Here is a 21,388-nt window from a genome sequence, read left to right as displayed (position 1 = left end):
GCAAGCCATTCCGGGAACAAGGATCAGTTAACAGCCTGGCCCACATTACAAGACGCAGCGCTCACACAACAGCTGCTCCTACTCATCTGAGGACCTTCTCTTCTCAGAAGACACTAAGGAATGGGTTTCGTTGGAGGGTTCTGCGTACCGAGCACCTGCACATACCGGAGACTATGCCTGCTTATTTTATTTTATTTTTTTAAGATTTTACTTATTTACTTGATAGACAGAAATCACAAGTAGGCAGAGAGGCAGGCACAGAGAGAGGAGGAAGAGAGCCGGATGTGGGGCTCGATCCCAGGATTCCGGGATCATGACCGGAGCCGAAGGGAGAGGCTTTAATCCACTGAGCCACCCAGGCACCCCTATGCCTGCTTATTTTAACTGTACTACCTGCAAAATCTCTTTTAATATCTGGGGACAAGAATACAGTAACTGAAAAGTCTGTTTAAAAAGGATTTGTGGGTGGAGGGCTAGTATTTAGGGCTCGAGATCTCCATTCTTCTCTGGTAGAAGAGTAGAGGCACCCTTGGGAGAGACACAGCCTGGGGACAGCTATGTATGCATAGTTGACGTCAGGGCTCCATAGTGAACACTGGGGATTAAGAGACTGTCAAGTCCTAGGTTCTGGCCCCCTAGCCTTCTCCTACTCGGCTTCTAGAACAAGAGCTGCTGGTACATTCTGGGGATCTGACTTGCCCACAAAAGGGCCCTCCAAGATTCTGGAGTCAGGCTCCTGGGTAGAAGGGCAGAAGAAGAACACCCCCAGTGAAGCCCCCAGCCGATAAGCCCTGCCCACAAGGGCAGAGTTCCCGCCACACAAGCCATATGCTTTAACAGGAGATGTCGAAGAATCACCAGTTAAAAAATATCTAACAAGACAGAAGAGACCAAAATCGAGGGTAGGGTGGGGGGAAAGCAACTTGGGAGAATCAGACTTTGCAAGAAGAAGAAGATTTCAGAAAACTATTATTAACTTCAGAGAGGGACTTTCTGGTCATAAGCTGAGAATGAGAAACTTTTACAAAATCAATATTTAGGCGTGACTGGGTTGTTCAGTCGGTTAAGTGTCTGCCTTTGGGTCAGGTCATGATCCCAGGGTGCTGGGATCCAGCCCTGAGTCAAGCTCCCTGTTCAGTGGAGGCTCTGCTCCTCCCTCTGCCCCTCTAACCCATCCCTGTCTACACTCTCTCTCTCTAATAAATAAAATCTTAAAAAGAAAATCAATATTCAAAGGACACGCACAAGCCCTCAGAAATTAAAATAGTGCATGAAATGAAAAGGCCTATAAGGAAGTCAGCTGGGAGGTCGGGAAGAGTCAGGGCGGGGAGTGGGTGCAGAGCAGGAGAGAGGGCTGTCCCGGGAAGGGGTACAAAATACCTAAATCCAAAAATCAGTAAGGAGGAACACACACACGTCATGTGGACACAAAGGTAAATACCAGGAAAATTTGTTTAAAGAAATAAAAGTGGCTGCTTTGGAGAAATGGGAGAGAAAGGTCAGGAGATGGGTTTTCCTGAAGCTCTTCAGAAAAAGGAGATTCTCCAAATATTATTTAGAGCAGTAGAGGAATGTAGATGCCTCTTTGGAAAGTTTTATTAAAATCCAAGAGCGACCTGATTCCTGCTGTCAAACTGTCAAAGCTGGGCTCCAGTTCCTTTTTTTCTTTTTAAGATTTTTAAAATTTACTTATTTGACAGAGAGAGAGCTGAGTACAAGCGCAAAAGCAGGCAGAGTAGCAGGCAGAGGGAAAGGGAGAAGCAGGCTCCCCGTTGAGTAGACAGCCTGATGCGGGGATCAATGCTAGGACCCCGGGACCATGACCTGAGCCGAAGGCAGGTAATTGAACTGACTGACCCCTCAGGCACCCCTGGGCTCCAGGTCCTGGTCGAAACCCACGATGCTGATTCCAGCTAGATGTGAAGATGGGAGTATGAAGCCAAGGGTATGGGGGCAGCACAGTGTGAAGGTTTTCTGAGCCCTGTTAAAACTCTCAGGGTCTTTTCAAGGTTAGGAAGTTGGATCAACTCCTGATTCGGACTCTGTGGCTGTTGACAATAAACATGTCCCTTACCCTCCTGGGCTCCGCTTTCTCACAGGACTGCTGAAGACTAGAGAGCAAACGGCTGTTGTTGCTCCATACCCCTCGATAACGCCGGCACTCCATCTGACGTTCGCTAATACTGAATTCCCTAATCTAGATCAAGGAGATCAAGATACAGGGAGGTGTTTTTACCAAAAAGGGAGGGGTTAGGGGAATGGCTGAAAATAGTGCCAGGTTCATGAAAAAAAGTTACGACCAGTAAGTAAGCAATGAAGACTTCAAGGTCACATGGGGTAGAGCATCTAATGAGAAGTGTAGTTTTCCCAAGTCAGTTGATCCTTCTCTCCACAAAGTCCCCAAACTGTCACTTTTCCTTCCCTCCCCTCTTCTTCAGGGTGAACAGAATGACCCACACTCTAAAACAAAAGTAAACTTGACAAGGTGATTTAAAAATGTGTATGAAAGAGCAAAGGGACAGAAAGAGTTCAGCTGTGCCTGAGGAAAAACCTGCTGGGGGATGAGCTCCACCAGCCACCAGGACTCGAGGCACAGGCACTTGCTGTGCTGGTGCCAGTACGGAAGGTGGATCCGCAGAGCAGAAGAGCGTCCAGAGAAGAGCACGCGAGGAGAAAGCGGGCCGCGCGCCGGATGGAGCCGGCGGACAGGCCGATGTGTCCGTCAACTGCCCCGGAGCCATCCACAGCCTCGTGGAGAAAACGTGAAGCAGATCCTTATACCACACTCAAAAACAAACTCCAGATAGAATCAAACTGGAGTCGAAACAGAACTTAAATGCAGAAGGGACGGGACGCAAGCAAACATCTGGAACACAGAGGAGAGAGACTTTCGGAGCCCGGCACGGGGGGCCGTTACCTCTAGGAAGAGAAAGAGGAACCACCAGTGTGGGGCCACAGGCAGCGTCAAAGTCACCAGCCGCATTCTCACTCTTAATGTACAAAATTTAAAATTACGCGTAAAATCTTATGTGTATAATAACATGTAAACGCAATAAACGCAGTAACATACAAATAACATACAAACACGTACTCCTGTACGATAAAACATACATATATACATTAGCATTTGCTATACAATAAATCAGAAATTAAAACTATGCTAACGTTATACACATTCTTTCATCTGAAGGATCTATTTTACTACTGTGTTAAAAATTTAAAAATTAAAAGCCTTACCTGTGCAGGTACTGAAGATTAGATACCTTCCCCGACTCCCCTTCAAGGGTGTAATCTCTCTGTTTCTGTGGAAAGCAATCAAGGCAGAGATAAAACAGATGATCCTATCCTTGGCTCTGACCACCTCATGCCATGGTGTGGTCCCCAAAGTGCCTGGGAACACAGGCACAGGCTCTAGTAAATTACGGGTCCTAAAATATCAAAGATCTCCTGGGCATATTCTAGAACAAGGCCACTCACTTGTCACCGGCATCTAAAAACTGGACTTAAGCAGGAGAGTTCAGAGTAATGGCCAGTCAGGCTCCCTGTCCACTGCTCCCATGTCCAGACCCAAAGCAGGAAGGCCAGACAGTCCAGGCCCGTGGCACCATTTTGGGGTTTGTGCCTTAGACCTACATCCAACCCCTCAGGCTGTCAGCTCAGCCTTCCGTGGCTGGCCGAACAATGGCTCTCAAAGATGCACAGGTCCTAATTCCAGGCGCCGTGAAGGTGTTACCTCACACGCAGGAGATGGGATTATCCTGGATTATCAAGGTGGGATCAGCATAATCACAGGTTTCTTCTAAGAAGGAGAGAGCAGGGCCAGTGACAGAGAGAAGGCATGGGGACTGAAGCAGAGGTCGGAGAGGAGTGACGGGCTAAGCTGCTGGCTGTGATCACGGAGAAGGGGGCCACAGGGCAAGAAGTACAGGTGGCCTCCAGAAGTTGGAAAACGCATTCTCTGGAACGCTAGAAATGGACTCTTCCCTTAGGACTTCCAAAGGAAGGGCACCGGGGTAGTTATGCTGACTAAGCATCTGACTCTTCGTTTTGACTCAGGTCCTGATTGCAGGGCGGTGGGGTTCAGCCGCGGGTCAGGCTCCACGCTTAGCACGGAGTCTGCCAGAGTCCTTCCCCTGCACCCCCCAACTCTGCCTAAAATAAGTGAAATTGTAAAAAAGACAAAAAACAAAAAACCCTTCCAAAGGAACGCAACCCTATGAACCTTTTTAGATTAACAACCACCCAAAGCTGTGAGAGAAGAGATCTGTGTTATTTTAAGCCACTACGTTTGAGGTCATGTTCTAGAGGCCACCGGGGAAACCTCGACACCTTGATATCACCATCTTCATTACACTCTGTGAGGGGTCCCTGCAACTGCTGTTGAGTTCAAGGTGAGTGATGGAGGGCAGGGCTCGTACGTACCTGTTATGTGGGTGAAGGGAAGTGAGATATACAAAGGCAGCTTGACGGGAAAAGGGAATGGGATGACAGCTTAACAAATACTTAGTGAACGTTTTATACTCAAAGCACCAGGGACAGATGCTAAAGTAAATAACTGCTTTTAATACGCTTATAATTGTGGGGAAAAAAACTCAGAAAAATAAATATAAAACAATATACAAAATGTTAAAAAGCAATTCTTGATTAACTACCGAACAAAAATTACAGCCACAAGTACCAGATATTTAGAACACGGGGAGCTGCTGGGCTAGGATGGTGCTGGCAGGCTTCTGAGAGATGAACTATGAGCTGGACACTGAACACCAGACGGCGTCTGGACAGGTGACGAGGGAGACGAAGGACAGTCAGGTGCGAGGGGAAAGGAGAACAGTGCAGGAGAGCACCGCGTGGGGAAGGCACGCTCACAGGAGGGTGAGTACCGCAGCCGGAGCCGGAGGACCCAGCGGGGAGCAGGAAAGTATGATCTGGAAACAGACACCAGTTCACAGAGTTGGAACTGCACTTGCTAAATCAATGGGCTCTTGAGCAGGGTGTACACAACCCAAAGAGTGTGGTGTAAGAGGAAAATTAGAGCTGCTGCTTCTTTTTTTTTTTTTTGAAGATTTTATTTATTTATTTGACAGAGAGAGAGTTGGGGGGGAAGCAGGCTCCCTGCCGAGCAGAGAGCACAATTCAGGGCTCAATTCCAGGACCCTGAGACCGTGACCTGAGCTGAAGGCAGAGGCTTAACCTGCTGAGCCACCCAGGTGCCCTGAAAATTAGAACTTCTATTTTTCTCATTTCTTACAAATAAACACGTCAGGAATACAGGCTCAATTTTACTTATGGGCTGCAATATCAGGAAAGTTTGGAGCCCCCTACTCTAGACCTGGGAGATGGGATCTAGAAAGGTCCCCTGTTTGCTGCTGGCAGGAAAGACCTGGAGAACTGAACCCAGACCAAGATGGGAAAAGCTGTCAGACCTCTGTGGCAGTCCAGGAATAGGACAAAAGGCTAATCAGAAACAGGGCAGGGGTGAGGGATGGAAAAATGGAGAGAAGTCAAAGGGAGAGCTAGTAAGGTTCTGGTGACAGGGAAGAAAGAGACAAAGACAGTCCTGAGGTTTTCAGCCTAGATGCCTAATGGATCACAGTGACATCAGAGAAAGGGAGCACTCGAAAAATCCACCTGGAGCCATGAATTTGTGACTAAAGGCTTAACGGGGAATAAATGAACCCATTAGGAAGAACAGGATGGAGAGAAAATTCCTCAACCTGATGGAGTTCAGAGGCTTCTGTCGTTTGTCAGCCCATCACCAAATCTAAAAATACTGTGGCTACGAGTCTGTGCACTTAAGACCACTGCCCGACCATCCCCCCATCCCCACCCGAACAAGGCACACAGACTGAGAGGACCTCAGCCCGGAGCAGGAGCCAGTGGCCCAGCTGATAGTCCCACCTGATCCGGCTTGAGCTCTTCCCGAACGGCCTGGATGGCGTCCCGACATTCACTGAGCATGGATTCAAACAGACGCTCCTTGGTTTCTTCACTTTCAGCCTAAACAAAGGCAGTAAAAAAAAGTTTTCCTCTGAATAAGGCAGAGTGGTCCAACGGGAGGGGGCACAACCCTGCTGTGACTCCCCCCCATTATACACACACACATCCAGCCAGGACACCCCAAAGCAGAGATCGTTTCAACTGTCACGAGTCTCCACCACATTAAGACTTTTCTTATAGTCTCATTCATTATTCATATAGAAATGGAATGGTACGTACACACACACACACACACACACACGAAGTGAATGCACTGAAAAGATCTGCGTAACTGATCTGAAACAACCAAACAACAGATGCTTTACATTCTTTCCCATCACAGAACTTTCTACTTCTTTCCTCCACCAATTCCACCTCTGCTCAGGACCTGCCCCTGACATCCCTGAAACACCACATTGGAGAACAAATGGTCCCAAGCTCTGCTGTGTGCCAGCAGGGATACCCGCATGAACGTAACCCCAAAGACTTGCAGACCTTGGATTTCTTTTAGGTCCAAGCAAGTGAGGAATGTCCCTAACCAATACCAAGCCAAACATTTATTTCTCCTAAGGATCACAGGAAGATCCCTTCTCCACAAAAATCGTGCACTTGGGATAGTCCCTGTGGCTATGCTGTGGTTGACAGTCTTTGCCCAAGGTCAAGGGCGTTTGCCCCTCTGCTGGCCTGCTGGGATAAGGGAAAAGTGATTCATTGATAGAGCACCTGCCAAACCACATTACCATTCTAAAGAATCCAACTGAGCTGGTAGGAGTGGTCAGAGGCAAAAAAGAGATGAACTTGTGCTGCCGGCAGACCCACTGTAGCAGGAAAACATCAGCACTCCATTATTATATTTGACTTTCCACGGAAACATCCAAACTAATCTCTTGACATTCAACTGACCTCTAAGACAGCCCAAAAGAAAACCCATTACGGCCCACTCCTTTAGGAGGCTGGTAGAGGCTTAAAAAAAAAACCTTTTCTTCTCTTAAGAACGCTAACATTTTTCCTAGTTTACAGTGTAGGGGGAAAAAAACTTCCTTGTAAGTTATGCAATCTAAATCAAACATACTTTTCTACTTATATTGCCTTTCCTGTTGCTCACTAACTTAGGAAAAAGTCAGGGGTGCAGTCATTCTATAAATCTCTCAAGGCAAACACAGCCACTATTAATTTACTGAAACCTAAACAGCATTGTCCAACAGAACTTTCTGTGATGGGGTGCCTGCCTGCCTCAATCCAGGGACACATGTGACTCTCCATCTCCAGGTTGTGAGTTCGAGCCCTGTGCTAGATATAATTACTTAAAAATAAAATCTTTATTTGAAAAAAAAAAAAAAGAACCTTCTGTGCTAATGGAAACACTCTTTTGCTGTCCTGTCCTGCACAGCAGTCTTCAGCCACATGTGGCTACTGAGCATTTGAAATTTTCATTAATTTAAGCGTAAATAGCCAGAGATGTTCAAGTGTCTCGTGTACTCAACAGCGCAGAGAAACACTTCACACAAAACACTGCTAAGGAGCACGTCAAGGTAGCAAGACTCTTTGTAATAACGGAATCAAACCTGCGGGCCAAACGTCTGAAGGACAAATCCTGTGGACCAACCAGGGCAGCCATGGAACAGCTAACAGCCGGAATCGGATCTGTGAGCAGACTCGGCAGCAGGTGTGCGCGTGGGGGCACGGGCACATACACACGCGCGCATGCTCAAGCGTGCCCCCCCATGCATGGGGGCACAGGCGCACACACACGCATGTGCAAGCACGCACACACAGGCACACACGGGCACACACGGAGCCACGCTGTCAGCAGACAGTTCTGGTATCTGGCAAATATGCCACCAACACCATTTCAAGAGGGGAGCGGTTCGATGTTTGGGGTTAATGGGTATATAAAGTAACAGAAAAGTGAACTTCATTTCGCCAGCTACCCACGATTTGTGTGCTTTCCTGTAGAGAAAATGCAGCTCAAATAAAAAAACAAAACTGAAACGATGCAAAACGCTAACTCTCTTTACTGCCATGTATTATGCTCGCTCCCTCGGAATAAGGACACCTCTGCATCAAGGGGCAAGAGGCTTTCCTGGGGCTCCCACAGAAGTCTGAGTTCCACCGGGAACCTCACAGAAGACTGAGCCACACGGCAGGTAAAAGCCCATCGGAAGGGGAGAGCTTCAGTCACTTGGGTTTTCTGCCGCCCACACTGCCAGTGACTCAGAGGTCACTAGGACCTGCAGCAGGTCCTAGCTCTGCAGCAGAGCTTCTCAGGGTTCTCCCTGGGCTGGGCACAGTGTCTCCAAACAGGAAGCCTGAAATGTACTTTGCTACTTTCACTCGTATTTACATACCTATCTTGGAGGCTAAAATCATCCTGAAAAGGCAGCAAACCAGGAACGCCGCTCTACGTGCAGAGGCAGGACTCTGCAGCATCTACACGCAGACCTCCCAAGTCAGCCCCGGAGCCAACAAGAACGAGCTCCCAAACCCACGCGGCAAACTCCCTGCACAGGAATTTGTGGTCTGCCTGCACTTTTTTCCAGGTGCGTCTGTGAAACAGAGAAATCTTCAGTCCAGAACTAATGTGTTACTTGGACAGGCCTAATAATTAAAAACAAATCCTAGATCCGTTTTTATGAAACTTGGAACACCCCAGGATGTGCTTTTCCACAGCCTTAAGATGAGTCTCAAGGACCGGTACAGAGGAAAACCAGCTGCCGTGGGTCCTGAGGTAGAGACCCCTGCCTTTCAGAAGTTTCTGGTCTCCTGATCAGAGACCAGAAATTTTGCAACTGGATTTGAAGACTGTTTTCACTTGTCTACAAAGCCTGCTGGAAGGTGGCAGTGTGACTAAGAGACAGACGAGGCGAGTCTGACCACATTCTCCACCACACCCACAGGAGAACCAAGGGAGTGGGAACCAAGCCTTCCCCAGGCCCCTAAGTTCCAGGAAACAACACATGGATATCTGGTAAAGGAGAAGACAAACCTCACTTAAGAACAGTTTTGTTTTTTTTTTTTTGCTTGTGTTCGTTTTTGTTTTATAGAGGACAGATGATCTCCCTTTCACTCACACACTGAAGTATTAGCCATGACCCAAGGATAAGACTCATCAAATGTGCCGTTCCTCTGAAAGCTCTGCCTGACAACATCCCGCAGAGCTGCCGCCAGTGACAAGGCAGGTAGAATCAAGCATTAATAGAGCAAAACAGAAACAAATTATCAAGTAAAGCAATTATTTAGCCCACAAAGACATAAAACCTGGCTCAGGAGACCAGAAATTTTGCAACTGGATTTTGGCAGCTGATTAAATCCCTGCTGCAGTCTTCAGTCTAACACTTTATCTCCCTGAATTATTTCTTCCTTCTATGCTTTTCAGTAAACTGCTGTTCTAGTATTTAAATGTCATGAAACCTCTACAAGCAAGCATAAACTGGGTCTACCAAATTCTTGCATTCCAGTCCCTAGAGGGGGGCAGTACCATCACCAGCCAGTTGAAGGAACATGAAGGGGCGCCTGGCCAGGTCAGTCGGCGGACCATGCGACTCTTGATCTCCTCTTAGCTGTGGGTTTGAACCCCATGTTGGGTGTAGAGACAACTTAAAAATAAAATCTTTGGGGCGCCTGGGTGGCTCAGTGGTTTGGGCTGCTGCCTTCGGCTCAGGTCATGATCTCAGGGTCCTGGGATCGAGCCCCACATCGGGCTCTCTGCTCCGCAGGAAGCCTGCTTCCCTCTCTCTCTCTCTCTGCCTGCCTCTCTGCCTACTTGTGATCTCTGTCTGTCAAATAAATAAATAAAATTAAAAAAAAAATTTAAAAAAATAAAATCTTTAAGGAAAAAAAAAGAAACACTGAAACCCAGAGCCCTGCATCTCCAAGGCATAGCTCCTGGTTCCCAGGGTAGGGAACAGCTCCAGACAACGAGAATGGGCAAGGTGGAGAAGACCTGTGTGACATCCAGCCAAATAATCCGGTGGCGGCACCAAGGGGACACATGGTTCTCCTGGGATTACCCTCCAATGGCCAAAGTGCATTTTCCCTAGTTACTAACCCATGGCTGTTTCAACTCAACAGACAACCAGCTACGGTGCTGGACCTCACATCTAAGGATTTAACTGAACTTTATTTCATCTGTACTTGAATTATTTTATTTACCGGTTAAATTTGCTGTATGTGTGTATAGACAGTGGACACTGAACTATGTCAATGTTAAAACCTTGCTGGGATTCCCTGGCACGAACAATGACACACATTTTGTTTGATCTACATCTTTTACATCTACCACATTATTTAAAGACCTCTGATACTCAGAAGTGACCCTGATGCACCGAAAGATTCTGAACAACCAGAGACCATGGAGGAGTTAACACATCCCACAAACACTGAAATGATTAAGAAAATATTATAAACTTTATGTCAATAAATTCAACAAGGTACATGAAATTAATAAATGCCTTTTAAAAAAAGACACGGCGGGGCGCCTGGGTGGCTCAGTGGGTTAAGCATCTGCCTTTAGCTCAGGTCATGATCTCAGGGTCCTGGGATCAAGCCCCCAGTTAGGCTCTCTGCTCAGCAGGGAGCCTGCTTCCCTCTCTCTCTCCGCCTGTCTGTCTGCCTACTTGTGATCTCTCTCGCTGTGTCAAATAAATAAATAAAATCTTAAAAAAAAAAAAAAAAAAAAGATGACCTGGGGCACCTGGGTGGCTCAGTTGTTAAGTGTCTGCCTTTGGCTCAGGTCATGGTCCCAGGGTCCTCAGATAGAGCCCCAGATCAGCTCCTCAGAAGCAGAAAACCTGCTTCTCCCTCTCCCTCTGCCTGTTGCTCCCCCTGCTTGTGCTGTCAAGTGAATAAATAAATAAAATAATAAATCTTTTTTTAAAAAATATTTTATTTGTTTGAAAGATTGCAAGCAGGCAGAGACGCAGGCAGAGAGAGGGGAGGAAGCAGGCTCCCTGCTGAGCAGAGAGCACGATGCAGGGCTCAATCCCAGGACCCTGGGATCATGACCTGAGCCAAAGGCAGAGGCTTAACCCACTGAGCCACCCAGGTGCCCCAATAAAAATAATCTTTAAAAAATAAAATGAAATAAATTTTAAAATTAAAAAAAAAATAAGACTCATCCAAATGACACAAAATCAAACAGAAAATCTGAGTAGCTCTTTATCTCATAAAGGAATATTTGTTTAGAACAAACAAAAACAAATTTTAAAAACCTTCCCGTAAATACCAAATCATTGTTATACACCTGAAACTAATGCTTTATGTCAATTATATCCCCCCCCACCCCCAAAACCACAAAAAACCCTTCCTACAAAGAAAACTCTAGGCTCAATAGTTTCACTGGTAATTACAACGAATAGTTGAGAAAGAAAAAAATACTGGGATTACATAAACTCCTTCAGAAACAAGAGAAGGAAGGAAAATATCTAAACTTGTTTTATGAGGTATATATAGCCCTGATACCAAACCCTGAAAAAAGACATTATAAAACAATGATAAGCCACTTCCTCATGCATATGGATGCAAAATTCTTAAATCTCAGCAAACAAAATCTAGCAATGTATAGAAAGTACAATATACCATAACTAAGTGAGGTTGCCTCAAGTACATAAGACTGATTTAACACTGAAAAGTAATCAATGTAATTCACTACTAACAGCCGTCAAATATTCCTCCCTCTTCAGCCTTTACTCTCAAGTTGAAAGAAGGGAAACTGTCCTTACGGCTCCTTCTAAGCCTCTGCTTTCTTACAACCTTCACACACTCCACCGTATCCTGTGCAACAGCAATTAAACACCCGCCACTATTCCTGCTTGCCAAAGCCTTCTAATTTTCTTTCATCTCTTCACAAATATCTGAAAAATACTTAAGATTTGTAGAGCTATTCAAAGCATGGTCCTGGGACCAGCAGAATTAGCATCATTTGGGAGCTTTTTTTTTTTTTTTTTTTTTAAAGATTTTATTTATTTATTTGATAGAGAGAGATCACAAGTAGGCAGAGAGGCAGACAGAGAGAGAGAGGAGGAAGCAGGCTCCCTGCTGAGCAGAGAGCCCGATATGGGACTCGATCCCAGGACCCTGAGATCATGACCTGAGCCGAAGGCAGCGGCTTAACCCACTGAGCCACCCAGGCGCCCCAGCATCATTTGGGAGCTTATAAGAGAAGCAAATTCTTGGGCCCCAAAGCACACATACTAAATCAAAATCTCTGGAGAGGTGGGGCCTTGAATATTTTTTTAAAATTATTTTATAATTGGGGCACCTGGGTGGCTCAGTGGGTTAAGCCTCTGCCTTCTGCTCAGGTCATGATCTTGGGGTCCTGGGATCAAGCACCGCATCAAGCTCTCTGCTCAGAGGGGAGCCTGCTTCCCCCTCTCTCTCTGCCCTACTTGTGATCTCTGTCAAATGAATAAATAAAATCTTTTTTAAAAAATTACTTTAATATTCTTTTTTTTTTAAAGATTTTATTTATTTATTTGACAGAGAGAGATCACAAGTAGGCAGAGAGGCAGGCAGAGGGAGAGAGAGGAGGAAGCAGGCTCCCTACTGAGCAGAGAGCTCGATGCGGTGCTTGATCCCAGGACCCCAAGATCATGACCTGAGCAGAAGGCAGAGGCTTAACCCACTGAGCCACCCAGGCGCCCCTAAAAAAATTATAATTTTTTCATCAGTGTACTCTTTCCCCATCCCACCCACCCACTTCCCCTGTGGTATATCCTAGATTCTATAAATCATAATCTGTCATATAGTATATTCTTGTAATAACCCTAGGGAAAAGAAACCATTAAGGAAATCATACAGAAAATACATTCACAGCACTATATTATTATTTATCTAAAGAAAATCAACCTGTAAGTGGACCGGCAGAGTTCAAACCTATGTTGTTCAAGAATCAACTCTCTCTATATTTTTTTTAATCTATTCAATGTTGGAGTAACACTGCTGTTTTGTTTAAGCAGGCTCCATGCCCAACGTGGGGTTTGAGTTCATGACCCTGAGACCAAGAGCTGAACACGCCACCGACTAGGACAGCCAGGTACCACAACACTGCTGTTCTGGTCTTTGCCATTACTACCAAAATCTTGGCCAAACTCAAACTGCTTTAGAAGGAGCAGCTACAGGGTGCCTGGGTGGCTCGGCTGGTTGGGCGTCCAACGCTTGGTTTCATCTCAGGTCATGATCTCAGGGTCCAGGATCCTAACATTAAGCCCCAGTGTCGGGCTCCTCACTAAGTGGGGATTTGGCCTGAGAGTCTCTCTCCCTCGCCCTCTGCCCCTCTCCCCGCAAAGAGCATGCTCACTCTCTTTATTAAATAAATAAATCTTTATTTAAAAAAAAAAAAGAGAGCGAGCACAAAAATGACCTAAAGACCCAAAAGTCAACCCTTCAAGTATGCTAACACTCGAATTTGAGGCTAACACTCGACTTTGAGAGTAACCCTTTTTAAAAACATACACAAAGCTCAACTAGTCATCACATTACTGAAATGATCTTCAATTTTAAAAGCAATGGCTGCACATGCAGTTGTAAAATGCTTTTACTTCATCTAAGTAAAGCTGATTTTATGAATAAGGCAAAAAGATCTCCTTCATGTGCGTTTTTATTTTCTAATAATGCATACAAAACAGAAGAAATATAAATTCAAATAAAATGCCACATGGGAAACTCTCCTACCCCCACTAATCTACTGGATTGGAGAGGATTCCCTGCCAAGGACTATTTTTTTTTTTTTGAAAGATTTTATTCATTTATTTGACAGACAGAGATTACAAGTAGGCAGAGAGGCAGTCAGAGAGAGGAGGAACCAGGCTCCCCGCGGAGCAGAGAGCCCGATGTGGGGCTCGATCCCAGGACCTTGGGATCATGACCTGTGCTGAAGGCAGAGGCTTTAACCCACTGAGCCACCCAGGCGCCCCGGACTATTTGTTTCAATTAACGTTCTGTTCATTCAGTCTCTCCCAGGGGCCCGGGACTCCGCTTGTGTACGGTGTACTGTATTAAATAAGATTGCATTAGCTATTCACCAAAGCCAAGTAAAATGGTCCTGCTACCAGCCTTCCTGATATGTGGCGAAGTTCAAGAACATGATCATGGGTGTCAAAAGGGCCTGGATTCCAGGCAAGCACTCCCTTCTATCAGACGTGTATGGCTGTGGACAAGTTACATGGTCTCTTTCAGACCTGTTTTCCCACCTGTACGATGAGAGTTACCGCCCACACCGTAGAATTAAAAAGGTACAAAACTGAAAGAACAGCGTATCCGGGACATTGAGGAGGACCATTACCCTTCATTGCTCATCTCTGTGGTGTAGGTGACCACTGGTTTTTAAATTTTGTGAACTAATACGTAAGACCACGGAAAATCCTTACAACACGCAAATAAAAACAGAATTCAAAAGCAGATCGCAATGATTTCAACAAATAAAAAAAAAAATAACATCGCTTATGAACATGAGAAAGACTAAAAGGAAATCCAGTGTTGTCCTTATCAGCACAAGGTAACAACCATGAAGGTATATGAGAAGTGGGACTTCAAAACATTTACCTTTTCTCTAAACTTTAAACTAAATAACTTCTTAAAATTATTAATTTTAATTTTTTAAAAAATTTTTATTAATTTGCAATGCTAGCTTTCCTTGTTCTTTATCTAATATACATTCGCGTGCCTGTTCCTAAGGAGCCTCCCCCCATTTATATCTGCCCCCCTGGGCCTCCCCTAACCCCAACCACAGCCAGAACTCCTGTCCCACTGTCCCTGACCGCAGCTCTTCTCTTCCAGAACATACCACCATGAAACGAAAGAATTAACCCAACCATGTAAGCTCAAGGGCTGCTACGAGAATCGCAGTCCAGAAGAGACACTGCCATATACCGGTGCCAGTGAGATGCTCTCCAGGAAAGCTTCTCGGTCTTCTAAAGAACAAATCAACTTACTAGTCTTACTAGTCTTACCCTCGTCTTCTGCTCTTAAAGCAAACTGAAGAGAAATGAGAGCAGCAGTACACAACCTAGACAGAGGCACAAAGGTCTCCCACTGTTGAAAGCTGTCCTTGGGGCACCTGGGTGGCTAAGTGGGTTGACCTGCTGCCTTCAGCTCAGGTCATGATCTCAGGGTTCTGGGATCGAGCCCCACATCGGGCTCTCTGCTCAGCGGGGAGCTGCTTCTTCCTCTCTCTCTGCCTGCCTCTCTGCCTACTTGTGATTTCTGTCTAATAAATAAATAAACTCTTAGAAAGAAAGAAAGAGAGAAAGAAAGAAAGAAAGCTGTCCTCAACCCAGGGTAGCTACTTCGGAACAAGTCACTGTAAAGTTTGGACACTCAGAACAATTCAGGAGCACAGCTAACAAAGCGCTCCCACGCACAAATTACTCAGGCTGCAATGGCTTACAGCGAGGTGGCAGCAAACACCCCGGGGCCGGCTGCAGACACACTCAGCAGTTGGGTGTTTAGATGTTCTTCACCTCGTGGAGGAAATAAGCCAAGAAGGGCCTTCATCACTGTCTACTGTGTACAAACCAAGATCACCGGGATCTCTGATCGTATGGAACTTACTCAGTTACTCAGACCCACGAACAGGTAACAATTATGTCTGCAAGCAACACCCGCTTTGCATGAACTACACCACATGTAAAACGAGATATTCTGGCTTAGCCAGGCTCTCCTGAAAAGGCTCAGGAACGAGAGGGGCCCCTTCAGGGACAGAAGGCTAGGACAAGAGGTCAGATGGACACCACAGTGAGGTCGCTACACCACCTGCTGGGCCGGACATGTCCCCTCACGTTGAGCCAGCCTCTCACCACTCCCATGTCCACAACCACGTCCATGTTCATGTCCAAGACAGCCACTGCCAATTTCCTTGCCCTCTCAATGCAAGAACTCTTCTACGAGCTCAGCTTTTACAATAATTTGGTGACCAAATCCCAAATAGCAGTAAGACACATTTTTGTTTTGTGAGAAATGCACACCCATCTATGTCGTAAACACACGAGGACAACTTCAGACACACGTGGACAGAGAACGGGCAGCTGCCCCTCACCTGTGCTATGGCTGCTTCGTTATCGGCCAATCCAAGTAAAAAGATCCTCACTTTGTCTATCTTCACCGGAACGGTTCTCCCTCTCCATTCCACCTCACTCATGGTGGCTGCCTGTTTGGCCCGAGTCTGAGTGATCAATGCCTGGAAAGTAATTTTCAAAAGTCAAAACTTTAATTGCTGGTGGTAAAAGGTACAAAGAACTATTAGTTCTCTTTTTCTGAAACTAATATATCACGCCTTATAAGGTAATATATAAATTGTATTTAAGTTCCTCTTTAATATCACCTATCTTAACTTACAGAAACCCAAACATTAAAATGACTAAACGAAAGGTTAAAAAGAGCCAACGTGGGGCACCTGGGTGGCTCAGTGATCTGTCAAGTAAATACATTATATATATATATATATATTTTTTTTTTTTTTTAATTTTACGTATTTATTGGACAGAGATCATAAGTAGGCAGAAAGGCAGGCAGAGAGAGAGGTGGAGGCAGGCTTCCTGCTGAGCAGACAGCCCGACGCGGGGCTCGATCCCAGGACCCTGGGATCATGACCTAAGCTGAAGGCAGAGGCTTAACCCACTGAGCCACCCAGGCGCCCCAATACATAAAATCTTTTAAAAAATTAAAAAAAAATAATAAACAAAAAGAGCCAACCCTAGGGTGCCTGGCTGGCTCAGGTGGCAGACCATGTGACTCTTGGCCTCAGGGCAGTGAGTTCAAGCCCCAAGTTGGATGTGGAGCCACTTAAAAGAATAATAATAATAATAAATATTTTAAAAACGTAAAAAAAATTAAAAAGACCAACACCAGGGGCACTTGGGTGGCTAAGTTGGTTAAGCGATGGCCTTTGGCTCAGGTCAAGATCCTGGAGTTCTAGGATCGAGTCCCATGTCCGGCTCCCCGCTCAGCAGGAGGTCTGCTTTTCCCTCTGACCTTCCCCCTTTCATGTTCTCTCTCTCTCATTCTCGCTCAAATAAATAAATAAGATCTTTATTAAAAAAAAAAAAAAAAAGAGCAATGCTAAGTCTTAGTAAGGGTGTAGGAGAAAAACCTATCTGTATGTGCTATAAGCAAAAACGCAAATTATCAGAAACTTACTTAAAGATACCTGTCAATATGAATCAAAAGCTTCCAAAATATTCAATCCCATGATTAGGAATGTACTCTAAGGAAATAACTAAGAATGTGTACAAAAACATGGGTCTTCACAGTAATATGATTTATCTCTTCAACAACAATAGTTAAGTGCTCACGTGACTTGACCGGTACAATGTAGTACCACGTGGCTACCAAAACAGTGTAGAAATACCTACTAAAGTGGAAAAAAACACTCAAGACACTGTATTTAAAAAGCACATTACTAAGCAGTGTATATGGAGATCCCGTTTAAAAAACACAAGCCTTTTTTGGGCGACTGAGTGGCTCAGTCAGCTGGGCGTCTGACTCTTGGTTTCAGCTTGGACTGTGGTCTCAGGGTCTGGGATGGAGCCCTTCGGCAGGCTCTGCACTCAGCAGGGAGTCTGCTTATTCTCTCTCCCTCTCTGCCCCTCCCCCAACCCTTGCTCTTTCTTGCTCTAAATAAATAAAACCTTAAAAAACACACACACACACACACACACGCACGCATTTTCTTCCTACATACACAAAAATCCGTATGCTATTCATCATGTTATTAGTAGTGATCACCTCTGATTCTACCACGTGATTTTAGTCTTCCCCCCATCTTTTTTTTTTTAAGATTGTATTTATTTATTTAGACAGACAGAGGTCACAAGCAGGCAGAGAGAGAGAGAGAGAGAGAAGCAGGCTCCCTGCTGAGCAGAGAGCCCAATAGGGGGCTCGATCCCAGAACCCTGGGATCATGACCTGAGCAGAAGGCAGAGGCTTTAACCCACTGAGCCACCCAGGCACCCCATTTCCCCCCCATTTTTTACTCCTACTTTGTCTACTTGCTTACATTACTTGCCTTGAAAATAAGATAAAAAATTGAATACTTCAGGGGCGCCTGGGTGGCTCAGTGGGTTAAGCCTCTGTCTTTGGCTCAGGTCATGATCTCAGGGTCCTGGGATCAAGCCCCACATCAGGCTCTCTGCTCAGCAGCGAGCCTGCTTCCCCCCTCCTTCTGCCTGCCTTTCTGCTTACTTGTGATCTGTCAAATAAATAAATAAATCTTTAAAAAAGAATGAAAAAGACATGGATATAGGGGTGCCTGGGTGGCTCAGTGGGTTAAGCCTCTGTCTTTGGCTCAGGTCATGATCTCAGGGTCCTGAGACCAAGCCCCACGTCAGGCTCTCTGCTCAGCAGTGAGCCTGCTTCCCCCCTGTGCCTACTTGTGATTTCTCTGTCAAATAAAGAAGTAAAATCTTTAAAAAAAAATGGATATAAATATGCATATATTAATAACCATTACAATGACTACCGAGATTATGGATTACCTCTTTTTCTAGATTTTTACAAACCAAAAACCTCACAAAAATGTATAGACTACATTACCTCTAATTTCTCAGCCAGAAGACCCTCAGTGCCGCCAGACCTCAATCTCATCTGCATGAGTTCATTGATAGCTGACTGGTCCCCTGAGAAAAGAGAGAGCTGTTGAGTAGAAATCCTCAAGGGTCTGGTCTGGTCTCCCAAGAATCGCTAGAATCAATACTGAGCTCTTCCCCTTGTACAAGCACATTTCAGTGAACCGCAGGTCCTTTCACAAAGCTCACTCACAAAGGAGTACAGAATTGGAAGGATGGAAACAAAGCGAAGGAACTGCCTTCCATGACATTAAGCTGGGCTGACGCTGACACTTCTACTTTTCTCATCAGCTAAAACCCGTGCCAAGGACAGATGCAGGGACAAGGAAAACAGGAAAGTTAAATCCTCTAGGCTGTCCGAGATGAACCACCGCCAACCCACTAGTCTGTGCCCGACTCAGCCCCTGCTCACCGATGTTATATGCACAGTAGCGGATATTGGGTGAGATCTCTTCCACACGCTGGTTATACAGCACTGCCTGCTCTTCTGTGAAAGCACTGGCCAGTCTCTCGTAGATAGTTCTGAGAGGAAAGAAACACCAGCTTTCTTAGCAGCCTTATTTTAAGAAAATAAAAAGGAATACAATGGCTAAAAATGAAACATGGCACTATGCTAAGATCCTTCTATCAAGTAAGAGAACTGCATGGCTCTAAAATGAATGAGGATCATCAATATTCCTCAAGGGAAGGAAAACAAATGAGTAACCAGGACTGGCTCAGTCGACTGGGTGTCCGACTCTAGATTTCGGCTCAGGTCATACTGAGGTCATGATCTTGAGGTCATGAGATTGAGCCCCATGTAGGACTGAGTAAGAGTCTGCTTGAGATTCTCCCTCTCCCTCTGTCCCTCCCCACCGCACGCTCTCTCCAGCACGCATGCTATAAAATAAATAAATCTTAACTCAATAATAACTGCACTTCTGTAGAAACAATCATCAGGTGATCTGCGGCTTGAAAGCGACTATGTATGAGCGAACCCAGCCGCGGCCTTCGGACCAGAACACTTACTTGCATTTGTTAAAAGCCTCAATTGCAGCTTTCCATTCCTGATGTTCAAAACGCAGCATTCCTGAGAGGTAAGCTGTGTACGCCTGAAAAGGGGAAGAATGGAACTGTTTCAACACCAAGAGCCAATGTCACTGCTCAATCTCCCCCACCTGCTTTCAGTTTTGACATCAGGAATATAGAGATGTACATCAGGGTGATTTTACTTATTTATTTTTAAGAAGGTTTCAAGCTCAACCTGGAGCTCAGTACGGGGCTTGAACTCAACCCCAAGATCAAGACCCGAACTGAGATCAAGAGGCAGACAATCAAGTGCACCACCCAGACACCCTTATTCAGGGTGACTGTAAAAGAGAAAACTTATTGGGGGACCTGGAAGGCACTGTGAGTTGAGCGACTGGCTCTTGGTTTTGGTTCAGGTTATGATCTCAGGGTGAGGGGACTGAGTCCCACATCGGGGTCCGGGCTCAGAAAGCAGAGTCCGCTGGAGACTCTCTCTGCCCCACTCTGTAGCAGGCCTGCGCTCGCTCTTGAAAATAAATAAATAAATACATATTTTTGAGAGAAAACACTATTTAATAAAATGTGATACACAGATAACTCACCATGATTCATTTACTGCCTAGGAAAGAATTTTTTTTTTTAAATTCATTTACAGAGAGAGAGATCACAAGTAGGCAGAGAGGCAGGCAGAGAGAGACGGGGGAAGCAGGCTCGCTGCTGAGCAGAGAGCCCAATGCGGGGCTCGATCCCAGGACCCCAAGACCGTGACCCGAGTCAAAGGCAGAGGCTTAAGCCACTGAGCCACCCAGGCACCCCTTAGGAGAGAATCTGAAGGAGAAAAGCCCAAAAAACCTGTTTTCTCATGTGACTTAATGATTAGTTTCCAGGATATAACATTCAGTATCAGAAGCTGAATGTAAATCTGTGGCACTTTTTTTTCCTTTTTTTTTTAGTATTTTATTTATTTATTTGACAGAGAGAGAGAGAGAGAGACAGTGAGAGAGGGAACACAAGCAGGGGGAGTGGGAGAGGGAGAAGCAGGCTTCCCATTGAGCAACGAGCCCGATGAGGGGCTCGATCCCAGGACCCCGGGATGATGACCTGAGCCAAAGGCAGACGATTAACACCTGAGCCACCCAGGCACCCGTTTCTATTGTTTGTTTCTTTTTATAATTAGTTTCAGAGGTGCCTGGGTGGCTCAGTTGGTTAAGCATCTGCCTTCAGTTCAGGTCATGATCTCAGGACCCTGAGACTAAGCCCCATGTCGGGCTCCCTGCTCAGTGGCAAGTCTGCTTCTCTCTTCTGCCCCATTCGTGTGTGTGCGTGTGCTCCCACGGTCTCTGTCAAATAAATAAATAAAATTCCTTTTTTTTTTTTTAAGATTTTATTTATTCATTTGACAGAGATCACAAGTAGGCAGAGAAGCAGGCAGAGAGAGAGGAGGAAGCAGGCCCCCTGCTGAGCAGAGAGCCTGATGTGGGGCTCGATCCTATGATCCTGGGATTATGACCTGAGCCAAAAGCAGAGACTTTAACCCCCTGAGCCACCCAAGCACCCCTAAATAAATAAAATCTTAAAAAAAATTCATTTCAAGAAATTTTTACTTTTCTGAAACTAATAATACACTACATGTTAACAGAATTTTTTTTCTGAATTTAAATAAAACTTAAAAGTCCAAAGAGCCCTGAAATAAAAAATTTTAATTTTGTGAACTTCCCAGATCTTAGAGTCAAGGTTTCTATCTTCATTTCAAGAGATGCATGAACTTTTAAAAAAAGAGTTAAAGCTAATTATGGGACACCTGGATGGCTCAGTCGGTTAAGCATCTGCCTCCGGTTCAGGTC

General features: G+C 45.4%; 1 protein-coding gene across 2 annotated transcripts in view; it reads right to left on the bottom strand.

Moving 5' to 3' along the window:
* Positions 1 to 21,388, bottom strand: part of SRP68 (signal recognition particle 68) — a 34,129-nt gene that overhangs the window by 6,297 nt on the left and 6,444 nt on the right. For both annotated transcript variants that reach the window (XM_004748862.3, XM_045085876.1), the window contains 6 exons: positions 19,545 to 19,627; positions 18,949 to 19,058; positions 18,505 to 18,587; positions 16,010 to 16,150; positions 5,899 to 5,997; positions 3,238 to 3,302 (listed from right to left, as the gene is read on the bottom strand). In XM_004748862.3, coding sequence (XP_004748919.1) covers positions 3,238 to 3,302; positions 5,899 to 5,997; positions 16,010 to 16,150; positions 18,505 to 18,587; positions 18,949 to 19,058; positions 19,545 to 19,627 — 581 coding nt within the window. The remainder of the gene's footprint in view (positions 1 to 3,237; positions 3,303 to 5,898; positions 5,998 to 16,009; positions 16,151 to 18,504; positions 18,588 to 18,948; positions 19,059 to 19,544; positions 19,628 to 21,388) is intronic.

This window comes from Mustela putorius, unplaced genomic scaffold (assembly GCF_011764305.1).
Source record: "Mustela putorius furo isolate JIRA1106 unplaced genomic scaffold, ASM1176430v1.1 tig00000873_pilon_pilon_pilon, whole genome shotgun sequence".
Classification (NCBI taxonomy): Eukaryota; Metazoa; Chordata; class Mammalia; order Carnivora; family Mustelidae; genus Mustela; species Mustela putorius.
Note: the sequence above shows the minus strand (reverse complement) of the source record. Positions and strands in the feature narration are given on the sequence as shown.